Below are 12,500 nucleotides of genomic sequence, written 5' to 3' on the forward strand. Positions count from 1 at the left end.
ATTGTTATATTTTTTTTACTGCTCCTCTTTAATGAGTTAAATCATTTATACACAAATGTCATAGTGTGACATGAATTTGATCATAACGTTGAAACTAAAAGGAGGCCTATAACAGCCAGGTAGACTGTTAATACTAAGGTGCTTTGATGACAATTGCATTGTTTCTATTGTACCGGGGATATTAAAAGGAAAATGTAGCTGACATATTTGAAATGTGTATTTGACGGGGCGAGACGAACGACATGGTTCCAGTCTCAACGGTGTAGTTTGGACGACAGAAAAGCAAAAGCACCAAGACTGTTATGTTGCATTGTTTACTTACAGGTAGTAAGTGTAGGAGTGGTAGGTTCTTCTGCCCAGTGGTAGGTGGTAGGTGAGGTGGTACGTGGTAGGTGAGGTGGTACGTGGTTAGGTGAGGTGGTGGTAGGTTATAAGCAGTGGAGGACGGAGGAACGGGGGGGGGGGATATGGAATGAAGGAAAGAAAAAGTAAAAATACATTAATGTTTGAAAAAATAGATAAAATGGACAAAAACCATATGGCAGGCAGGCAGGCTGGCAGGCAGGCAGGCAGGCAGGCAGGCTGGCAGGCAGGCAGGCAGGCAGGCAGGCAGGCAGGCAGGCTGGCAGGCAGACAGGCAGGCAGGCAGGCAGGCAGGCAGGCAGGCAGGCAGGCAGGCAGGCAGGCAGGCAGGCAGGCAGGCAGGCAGGCAGGCAGGCAGGCAGACAGACAGACAGGCAGGCAGGCAGACAGGCAGGCAGGCAGGCAGGCAGGCAGGCATACATGAAAGGCAGACTAGTGAACGTGCAGAGCGAGGTTATAGCTTGGAGTTATGTGGCGTGTTGTAATGTGTGCCGATTCTTTCTACAGATTCGTTCTCATTTTGAAAGCTAGTTGTTATTAAATACAATTAGAGTAGAGGTCATGTTGAGAAATCACAACCGGTTAGCTGATGTACACACACTTCCTGTTAGCTGATGTACACACACTTCCTGTTAGCTGATGTACACACACTTCCTGTTAGCTGATGTACACACACTTCCTGTTAGCTGATGTACACACACTTCCTGTTAGCTGATGTACACACACTTCCTGTTAGCTGATGTACACACACTTCCTGCTAGCTGATGTACACACACTTCCTGTTAGCTGATGTACACACACTTCCTGTTAGCTAATGTACACACACTTCCTGTTAGCTGATGTACACACACATCCTGTTAGCTGATGTACACACACTTCCTGTTAGCTGATGTACACACACATCTGGTTCTGTCAAAGACATGTTTAATAACAGACATATACATTTGCGTTGCCTCTTCCTACATAAAAAACATACATCCATATTCGGGAATATCGTTCATGTACTGGGTCATGTTGTAAGAGCTAGTCGATGTATTCACCAAGCCAGGTTTCCATAACAACCTGCCCCGACAGACATCATGTCACATATATTCGTGTGAAGACATAGACATTAGGATAAATTCCTGATTCTACGGATTTGACCTCCAAGAGTCAGTTCCAAATCGGAATTTGGAATGTCTTAACACGGCTGTAAATCGGATATAATTAATGCAAATGAAATCAATTGGATCCAATTAAATAATTTCCCACTTCCTGTCTCATTTGATTAGGTCACACCGAAAATAATTCAGTTAAATAGCATGACTGTTTGTTTGCACACGCCATACGGAATATCACACTGTACAAAACATCAAATGGTACATTACTGGTAAAAACTACCACTCCCACCTGCAATACCAAGGAACTAGGATCTACCAATCCATCTACCCCCCACCTCCAATACCAAGGAACTAGCATCTACTACTCCATCTACCCTCCAACCTCCAATACCAAGGAACTAGCATCTACCACTCCATCTACTACTCCATCTACCCCCCACCTCCAATACCAAGGAACTAGCATCTACCACTCCATCTACCCCCACCTCCAATACCAAGGAACTAGCATCTACCACTCCATCTACCCCCCACCTCCAATACCAAGGGACTAGCATCTACTACTCCATCTACCCCCCACCTCCAATACCAAGGAACTAGCATCTACCACTCCATCTACCCCCACCTCCAATACCAAGGGACTAGGATCTACCAATCCATCTACCACTCCCACCTCCAATACCAAGGAACTAGCATCTACCACTCCATCTACCCCCACCTCCAATACCAAGGGACTAGCATCTACTACTCCATCTACCACTCCATCTACCCCCACCTCCAATACCAAGGGACTAGCATCTACCACTCCATCTACCACTCCATCTACCCCCCACCTCCAATACCAAGGGACTAGCATCTACTACTCCATCTACCACTCCACCTACCACTCCATCTACCCCCACCTTGATACCAAGGAACTAGCATCTACCCCTCCATCTACCCCCCCACCTCCAATACCAAGGGACTAGCATCTACCCCTCCATCTACCACTCCATCTACCCCCCCCCACCTCTTATACCAAGGAACTAGCATCTACCACTCCATCTACCACTCCCACTTCTGATACCAAGGAACCCGCATCTACCCCTCCATCTACCCTCCCACCTCCAATACCAAGGGACTAGCATCTACCCCTCCACCTTTCCCACTCCATCTACCCCCACCTCCAATACCAAGGAACGAGCATCTACCCCTCCATCTACCCTCCCACCTTCAATACCAAGGAACTAGCATCTACCCCTCCATCTACCCCCCACCTCCAATACCAAAGAACTAGCATCTACCCCTCCATCTACCCTCCCACCTTCAATACCAAGGAACTAGCATCTACCCCTTCATCTACCACTCCATCTACCCCCCCACCTCCAATACCAAGGAACTAGCATCTACCACTCCATCTACCCCCCCACCTCCAATACCAAGGAACTAGCATCTACCACTCCATCTACCCCCCCACCTCCACTACCAAGGAACTAGCATCTACCACTCCATCTACCCTCCCACCTCCAATACCAAGGAACTAGCATCTACCACTCCATCTACCCTCCCACCTCCAATACCAAGGAACTAGCATCTACCACTCCATCTACCCCCCCACCTCCAATACCAAGGAACTAGCATCTACCACTCCATCTACCCCCCCACCTCCAATACCAAGGAACTAGCATCTACTACTCCATCTACCCTCCCACCTCCAATACCAAGGAACTAGCATCTACCCCTCCATCTACCCCCCACCTCCAATACCAAGGAACTAGCATCTACCACTCCATCTACCACTCCCACTTCTGATACCAAGGAACTAGCATCTACCCCTCCATCTACCCCCCACCTCCAATACCAAGGGACTAGCATCTACCCCTCCATTTACCACTCCATCTACCCCCCACCTCCAATACCAAGGAACGAGCATCTACCACTACATCTACCCCCCACCTCCAATACCAAATAACTAGCATCTACCCCTCCATCTACCCTCCCACCTTCAATACCAAGGAACTAGCATCTACCCCTCCATCTACCACTCCCACCTCCAATACCAAGGAACGAGCATATACTACTCCATCTACCACTCCATCTACCCCCACCTCCAATACCAAGGGACTAGCATCTACTACTCCATCTACCCCTCCATCTACCCCCACCTCCAATACCAAGGGACTAGCATCTACTACTCCATCTACCACTCCATCTATCCCCACCTCTGATACCAAGGAACTAGCATCTACCCCTCCATCAACCCCCCACCTCCAATACCAAGGGACTAGCATCTACCCCTCCATCTACCACTCCATCTACCCCCCCCCACCTCTTATACCAAGGAACTAGCATCTACCACTCCATCTACCACTCCCACTTCTGATACCAAGGAACTAGCATCTACCCCTCCATCTACCCTCCCACCTCCAATACCAAGGGACTAGCATCTACCCCTTCATCTACCACTCCATCTACCCCCCACCTCCAATACCAAGGAACTAGCATCTACCACTCCATCTACCCCCCCCACCTCCAATACCAAGGAACTAGCATCTACCACTCCATCTACCACTCCCACTTCCGATACCAAGGAACTAGCATCTACCACTCCATCTACCCCCCACCTCCAATACCAAGGAACTAGCATCTACTAGTAGGATGCCATTTTGGGACACAGATAAGAGCACACCCAACGTATCTACAGCACACATAAATAAAGTGACAGTGTGTTATTTCAGGCCTGGTTGACATGGAGAACAGGGGCTGATGATAATGTCAACTTAGCCTGAAGCTACTGGGTGTCATGGAGAACAGGGGCTGGGGATAATGTCAACTTAGCCTGAAGCTACTGGGTGTCATGGAGAACAGGGGCTGGGGATAATGTAAACTTAGCCTGAAGCTACTGGGTGTCATGGAGAACAGGGGCTGGGGATAATGTCAACTTAGCCTGAAGCTACTGGGTGTCATGGAGAACAGGGGCTGGGGATAATGTCAACTTAGCCTGAAGCTACTGGGTGTCATGGAGAACAGGGGCTGGGGTAATGTCAACTTAGCCTGAAGCTACTGGGTGTCATGGAGAACAGGGACTGGGGATAATGTCAACTTAGCCTGAAGCTACTGGGTGTCATGGAGAACAGGGGCTGGGGATAATGTCAACTTAGCCTGAAGCTACTGGGTGTCATGGAAGAACAGGGACTGGGGATAATGTCAACTTAGCCTGAAGCTACTGGGTGTCATGGAGAACAGGGACTGGGGATAATGTAAACTTAGCCTGAAGCTACTGGGTGTCATGGAGAACAGGGGCTGGGGATAATGTCAACTTAGCCTGAAGCTACTGGGTGTCATGGAGAACAGGGACTGGGGATAATGTCAACTTAGCCTGAAGCTACTGGGTGTCATGGAGAACAGGGGCTGGGGATAATGTCAACTTAGCCTGAAGCTACTGGGTGTCATGGAGAACAGGGACTGGGGATAATGTCAACTTAGCCTGAAGCTACTGGGTGTCATGGAGAACAGGGGCTGGGGATAATGTCAACTTAGCCTGAAGCTACTGGGTGTCATGGAGAACAGGGACTGGGGATAATGTCAACTTAGCCTGAAGCTACTGGGTGTCATGGAGAACAGGGACTGGGGATAATGTCAACTTAGCCTGAAGCTACTGGGTGTCATGGAGAACAGGGACTGGGGATAATGTCAACTTAGCCTGAAGCTACTGGGTGTCATGGAGAACAGGGACTGGGGATAATGTCAACTTAGCCTGAATCACTGGGTGTCATGGAGAACAGGGGCTGGGGATAATGTCAACTTAGCCTGAAGCTACTGGGTGTCATGGAGAACAGGGGCTGGGGATAATGTCAACTTAGCCTGAAGCTACTGGGTGTCATGGAGAACAGGGACTGGGGATAATGTCAACTTAGCCTGAAGCTTCTGGTAGTCATGGAGAACAGGGAGTGGGGATAATGTCAACTTAGCCTGAAGCTACTGGGTGTCATGGAGAACAGGGACTGGGGATAATGTCAACTTAGCCTGAAGCTACTGGGTGTCATGGAGAACAGGGGCTGGGGATAATGTCAACTTAGCCTGAAGCTACTGGGTGTCATGGAGAACAGGGACTGGGGATAATGTCAACTTAGCCTGAAGCTACTGGGTGTCATGGAGAACAGGGACTGGGGATAATGTCAACTTAGCCTGAAGCTACTGGGTGTCATGGAGAACAGGGACTGGGGATAATGTCAACTTAGCCTGAAGCTACTGGGTGTCATGGAGAACAGGGGCTGGGGATAATGTCAACTTAGCCTGAAGCTACTGGGTGTCATGGAGAACAGGGACTGGGGATAATGTCAACTTAGCCTGAAGCTACTGGGTGTCATGGAGAACAGGGGCTGGGGATAATGTCAACTTAGCCTGAAGCTACTGGGTGTCATGGAGAACAGGGACTGGGGATAATGTCAACTTAGCCTGAAGCTACTGGGTGTCATGGAGAACAGGGGCTGGGGATAATGTCAACTTAGCCTGAAGCTACTGGGTGTCATGGAGAACAGGGGCTGGGGATAATGTCAACTTAGCCTGAAGCTACTGGGTGTCATGGAGAACAGGGGCTGGGGATAATGTAAACTGAACCTGAAGCTACAATACATGATTATAGGAAGGCTCTCTATTGACTCACTCTCTCCTCTCTGTTCTCTCTTTCTCTTTTACTCCCCTCTCTATTCCCTTTCTCTCTCCTCTCTCTTCTCTCTTTCTCTTCTACTCCTCTCTCTATTCCCTCTCTCTCTCTCTCTCTTCCTTCCCCTTCTCTCTTTCTCTTCTACTCCTCTCTCTATTCCCTCTCTCTCCTCTCTCTTCTCTCTTTCTCTTCTACTCCTCTCTCTATTCCCTCTCTCTCCTCTCTCTTCTCTCTTTCTCTTCTACTCCTCTCTCTATTCCCTCTCTCTCTCCCTCTCTTCCTTCCCCTTCTCTCTTTCAGCCTTTCATCATTATTTCATTCTAATCTCCTATTCTCTAATCTTCCCTTCTATATTCCTCCAAAATATTTTCCCTTTCCCTCCCGTCTCCAAACCAGTGTCATTGAACGGGGTGGTGCGTCTTGTATGATTGGGCCGTGGAGACATTCATCTTTCACAGCAAACTGTTTCTCATAGCTGTAAACAGACGTAATGTAGCGTATCAACAACATCATCAAATTCATTATTTACGTTTTGCGCTGACAACACTGACAACACTGCTGTGCTTTAGGGAGAGAAAACAAGGGGAAGAGACTCATAAAAAATAACAAAATTCTTCCAGATTACAGTTGTAAACGATCAAGCTGTCCAAATGTACCCCATGTTGTAAATCTTTGGCTTCTTCAGTTTGTCTCACTGTGTAACAGCGTTTGTAGACGTGAAAATAACATCAACACAGACTGGCGATATATTAAATATATAGGACACATAACATATAGAAACATATATCTTTACACAAAATATATAACTTCTACTAAACGGCTCACCTTTTCTTCAGGAGGAGGATGACTCCGAGGAAGATGATGACGAAGAGGAGGATGCCAGCGATTACGCCGGTTATCTTCACTGTGTTGTCTGTCTGTTTCTCTGGCTCCACAGCGACAGGCTTATGGGTGGCCTCTCCTATACAACAACAAGACAACATTAACAACTACACAAACAGGCTTATGGGTGGCCTCTCCTATACAACAACAGGCTTATGGGTGGCCTCTCCTATACAACAACAGGCTTATGGGTGACCTCTCCTATACAACAACAGGCTTATGGGTGACCTCTCCTATACAACAACAGGCATATGGGTGACCTCTCCTATACACAAACAGGCTTATGGGTGACCTCTCCTATACAACAACAAGACAACATTAACAACTACACAAACAGGCTTATGGGTGACCTCTCCTATACAACAACAGGCTTATGGGTGACCTCTCCTATACAACAACAAGACAACATTAACAACTACACAAACAGGCTTATGGGTGACCTCTCCTATACAACAGGCTTATGGGTGACCTCTCCTATACAACAGGCTTATGGGTGACCTCTCCTATACAACAGGCTTATGGGTGACCTCTCCTATACAACAACAAGACAACATTAACAACTACACAAACAGGCTTATGGGTGGCCTCTCCTATACAACAACAAGACAACATTAACAACTACACAAACAGGCTTATGGGTGACCTCTCCTATACAACAACAGGCTTATGGGTGACCTCTCCTATACAACAACAGGCTTATGGGTGACCTCTCCTATACAACAACAAGACAACATTAACAACTACACAAACAGGCTTATGGGTGGCCTCTCCTATACAACAACAAGACAACATTAACAACTACACAAACAGGCGTATGGGTGACCTCTCCTATACAACAACAAGACAACATTAACAACTACACAAACAGGCTTATGGGTGACCTCTCCTATACAACAACATGCTTATGGGTGACCTCTCCTATACAACAACAAGACAACATTAACAACTACACAAACAGGCTTATGGGTGACCTCTCCTATACAACAACAAGACAACATTAACAACTACACAAACAGGCTTATGGGTGACCTCTCCTATACAACAACATGCTTATGGGTGACCTCTCCTATACAACAACAAGACAACATTAACAACTACACAAACGGGCTTATGGATGACCTCTCCTATACAACAACAAGACAACATTAACAACTACACAAACAGGCTTATGGGTGACCTCTCCTATATAACAACATGCTTATGGGTGGCCTCTCCTATACAACAACAAGACAACATTAACAACTACACAAACAGGCTTATGGATGACCTCTCCTATATAACAACAGGCTTATGGGTGACCTCTCCTATACAACAACAAGACAACATTAACAACTACACAAACATGCTTATGGGTGACCTCTCCTATACAACAACAAGACAACATTAACAACTACACAAACAGGCTTATGGGTGACCTCTCCTATACAACAACATGCTTATGGGTGACCTCTCCTATACAACAACAAGACAACATTAACAACTACACAAACATGCTTATGGGTGGCCTCTCCTATACAACAACAAGACAACATTAACAACTACACAAACGGGCTTATGGGTGACCTCTCCTATACAACAACAGGCTTATGGGTGACCTCTCCTATACAACAACAGGCTTATGGGTGACCTCTCCTATACAACAACAAGACAACATTAACAACTACACAAACAGGCTTATGGGTGGCCTCTCCTATACAACAACAAGACAACATTAACAACTACACAAACAGGCTTATGGGTGACCTCTCCTATACAACGACAGACTTGTGGGTGACCTCTCCTATACAACAACAGGCTTATGGGTGACCTCTCCTATACAACATGCTTATGGGTGACCTCTCTTATACAACAATGGGCTTATGGGTGACCTCTCCTATACAACAACAGGATTATGGGTGACCTCTCCTATACAAAAACAGACTTATGGGTGACCTCTCCTATACAACAACAGGTTTATGGGTGACCTCTCCTATACAACAACAGGCTTATGGGTGACCTCTCCTATACAACAACAGGCTTATGGGTGACCTCTCCTATACAACAACATGCTTATGGGTGACCTTTCTTAAACAACAACGGGCTTATGGGTGACCTCTCTTATACAACAACAGGCTTATGGGTGACCTCTCTTATACAACAATGGGCTTATGGGTGATCTCTCCTATACAGCAACAGGCTTATGGGTGACCTCTCTTATACAACAACAGGCTTATGGGTGACCTCTCTTATACAACAACGGGCTTATGGGTGACCTCTCCTATACAACAACAAGACAACATTAACAACTACACAAACAGGCTTATGGGTGACCTCTCCTATACAACAACAGGCTTATGGGTGACCTCTCCTATACAACAACAGGCTTATGGGTGACCTCTCCTATACAACAACAGGCTTATGGGTGACCTCTCCTATACAACAACAGGCTTATGGGTGACCTCTCCTATACAACAACAAGACAACATTAACAACTACACAAACAGGCTTATGGGTGACCTCTCCTATACAACAACAGGCTTATGGGTGACCTCTCCTATACAACAACAAGACAACATTAACAACTACACAAACAGGCTTATGGGTGACCTCTCCTATACAACAACAAGACAACATTAACAACTACACAAACAGGCTTATGGGTGACCTCTCCTATACAACAACAGGCTTATGGGTGACCTCTCCTATACAACAACATGCTTATGGGTGACCTCTCCTATACAACAACAAGACAACATTAACAACTACACAAACATGCTTATGGGTGGCCTCTCCTATACAACAACAAGACAACATTAACAACTACACAAACGGGCTTATGGGTGACCTCTCCTATACAACAACAGGCTTATGGGTGACCTCTCCTATACAACAACAGGCTTATGGGTGACCTCTCCTATACAACAACAAGACAACATTAACAACTACACAAACAGGCTTATGGGTGGCCTCTCCTATACAACAACAAGACAACATTAACAACTACACAAACAGGCTTATGGGTGACCTCTCCTATACAACGACAGACTTGTGGGTGACCTCTCCTATACAACAACAGGCTTATGGGTGACCTCTCCTATACAACATGCTTATGGGTGACCTCTCTTATACAACAATGGGCTTATGGGTGACCTCTCCTATACAACAACAGGATTATGGGTGACCTCTCCTATACAAAAACAGGCTTATGGGTGACCTCTCCTATACAACAACAGGTTTATGGGTGACCTCTCCTATACAACAGGCTTATGGGTGACCTCTCCTATACAACAACAGGCTTATGGGTGACCTCTCCTATACAACAACAGGCTTATGGGTGACCTCTCCTATACAACAACATGCTTATGGGTGACCTTTCTTAAACAACAACGGGCTTATGGGTGACCTCTCTTATACAACAACAGGCTTATGGGTGACCTCTCTTATACAACAATGGGCTTATGGGTGATCTCTCCTATACAGCAACAGGCTTATGGGTGACCTCTCTTATACAACAACAGGCTTATGGGTGACCTCTCTTATACAACAATGGGCTTATGGGTGATCTCTCCTATACAGCAACAGGCTTATGGGTGACCTCTCTTATACAACAACAGGCTTATGGGTGACCTCTCTTATACAACAACGGGCTTATGGGTGATCTCTCCTATACAGCAACAGGCTTATGGGTGACCTCTCCTATACAACAACAGGCTTATGGGTGACCTCTCCTATACAACAGGCTTATGGGTGACCACTCTTATACAACAACGGGCTTATGGGTGACCTCTCCTATACAACAACATACGAAGACATTAGTAGATATCTCCTACTGTTACTTATTACTAATATGCCTAGCTATTTTACTAAACTAGGTGAAATCCCCAGTGGTCCGAAGTGGTGATCGTGTAATAGTGGTACTAGATCCACCGACATTGATCTGGTCTAATAGGTCTTGTCCATGTTCTGTTTAGCTGGTCGTAGTGCGTTTAAGGAAGACACATCCCTAACCTTTTCTTATTGTACGTACGGTGCCTTTCAGAATGTATTCAGACCCCTTTGACATTTTTGTGTTACGTTAGAGCCTTAATCTAAAAATGGATGAAATAAAACAAAATTAAAAAGGTGACCAAAAACCCGATGGTCACTCTGACAGAGCCCCAGAGTTCCTCTGTGGAGATGAGAGAACCTTCCAGAAGGACAACCATCTCTGCAGCACTCCACCAATCAGGCATTTATGGTAGAGCGGCCAGACGGAAGCCACTCCTCAGGAAAAGGCACATGACAGCCCGCTTGAGTTTGCCAAAAAGGCACCTAATGAAACTGGTCTGATGAAAAACCAAGATGAAACTCTTTGGGCTGAATGCCAAGAGTCACGTCTGTTGGTGAAGCATGGTGGTGGCACCATCCCTACGGTGAAGCATGGTGGTGGCAGCATCAGGGAGACCAGGAAGGATCGGAGCAAAGATGAACAGAGCAAAGTACAGAGAGATCCTTGATGAAAACCTGCCTTCAGAGCAAAAACGATTAAAAAATAAATGTTTTTGCTTTGCTATTATGGAGTACTGTGTGTAGATTGACGGGGGGCGGGGGAGGGGGTGGATTGGATCAATTTTAGCAAAGGATCTGAATACTTTCAGATAATACAGTAGCTGACAACTAAATCACTGTCAAATCTCTCAGGCCTACGAAAAACATCCTGTTTCATTCCATCCATAGCGGTTGCATTTGGTTTCAAGGTCTCTCAAATAGGCCTGTAAACTGCTAGTGCACTTTCTATCTCAAATAGGCCTGTAAACTGCTAGTGCACTTTCTATCTCAAATAGGCCTGTAAACTGCTAGTGCACTTTCTATCTCAAATAGGCCTGTAAACTGCTAGTTTCTATCTCAAATAGGCCTGTAAACTGCTAGTGCACTTTCTATCTCAAATAGGCCTGTAAACTGCTAGTTTCTATCTCAAATAGGCCTGTAAACTGCTAGTTTCTATCTCAAATAGGCCTGTAAACTGCTAGTTTCTATCTCAAATAGGCCTGTAAACTGCTAGTGCACTTTCTATCTCAAATAGGCCTGTAAACTGCTAGTGCACTTTCTATCTCAAATAGGCCTGTAAACTGCTAGTTTCTATCTCAAATAGGCCTGTAAACTGCTAGTTTCTATCTCAAATAGGCCTGTAAACTGCTAGTTTCTATCTCAAATAGGCCTGTAAACTGCTAGTTTCTATCTCAAATAGGCCTGTAAACTGCTAGTTTCTATCTCAAATAGGCCTGTAAACTGCTAGTTTCTATCTCAAATAGGCCTGTAAACTGCTAGTGCACTTTCTATCTCAAATAGGCCTGTAAACTGCTAGTTTCTATCTCAAATAGGCCTGTAAACTGCTAGTTTCTATCTCAAATAGGCCTGTAAACTGCTAGTTTCTATCTCAAATAGGCCTGTAAACTGCTAGTTTCTATCTCAAATAGGCCTGTAAACTGCTAGTTTCTATCTCAAATAGGCCTGTAAACTGCTAGTTTCTATCTCAAATAGGCCTGTAAACTGCT

The 12,500-nt window shown here is 45.8% G+C and overlaps 1 protein-coding gene across 1 annotated transcript in view; it reads right to left on the bottom strand.

The window, feature by feature from the left end:
• The window catches only part of LOC127910876 (receptor-type tyrosine-protein phosphatase mu-like), a 688,506-nt gene that overhangs the window by 208,740 nt on the left and 467,266 nt on the right, over positions 1 to 12,500 (bottom strand). The window contains exon 17 of the mRNA XM_052475958.1: positions 6,931 to 7,066. Coding sequence (XP_052331918.1) covers positions 6,931 to 7,066 — 136 coding nt within the window. The remainder of the gene's footprint in view (positions 1 to 6,930; positions 7,067 to 12,500) is intronic.

The sequence above is a fragment of the Oncorhynchus keta genome, chromosome 23 (assembly GCF_023373465.1).
Source record: "Oncorhynchus keta strain PuntledgeMale-10-30-2019 chromosome 23, Oket_V2, whole genome shotgun sequence".
NCBI lineage: Eukaryota > Metazoa > Chordata > Actinopteri > Salmoniformes > Salmonidae > Oncorhynchus > Oncorhynchus keta.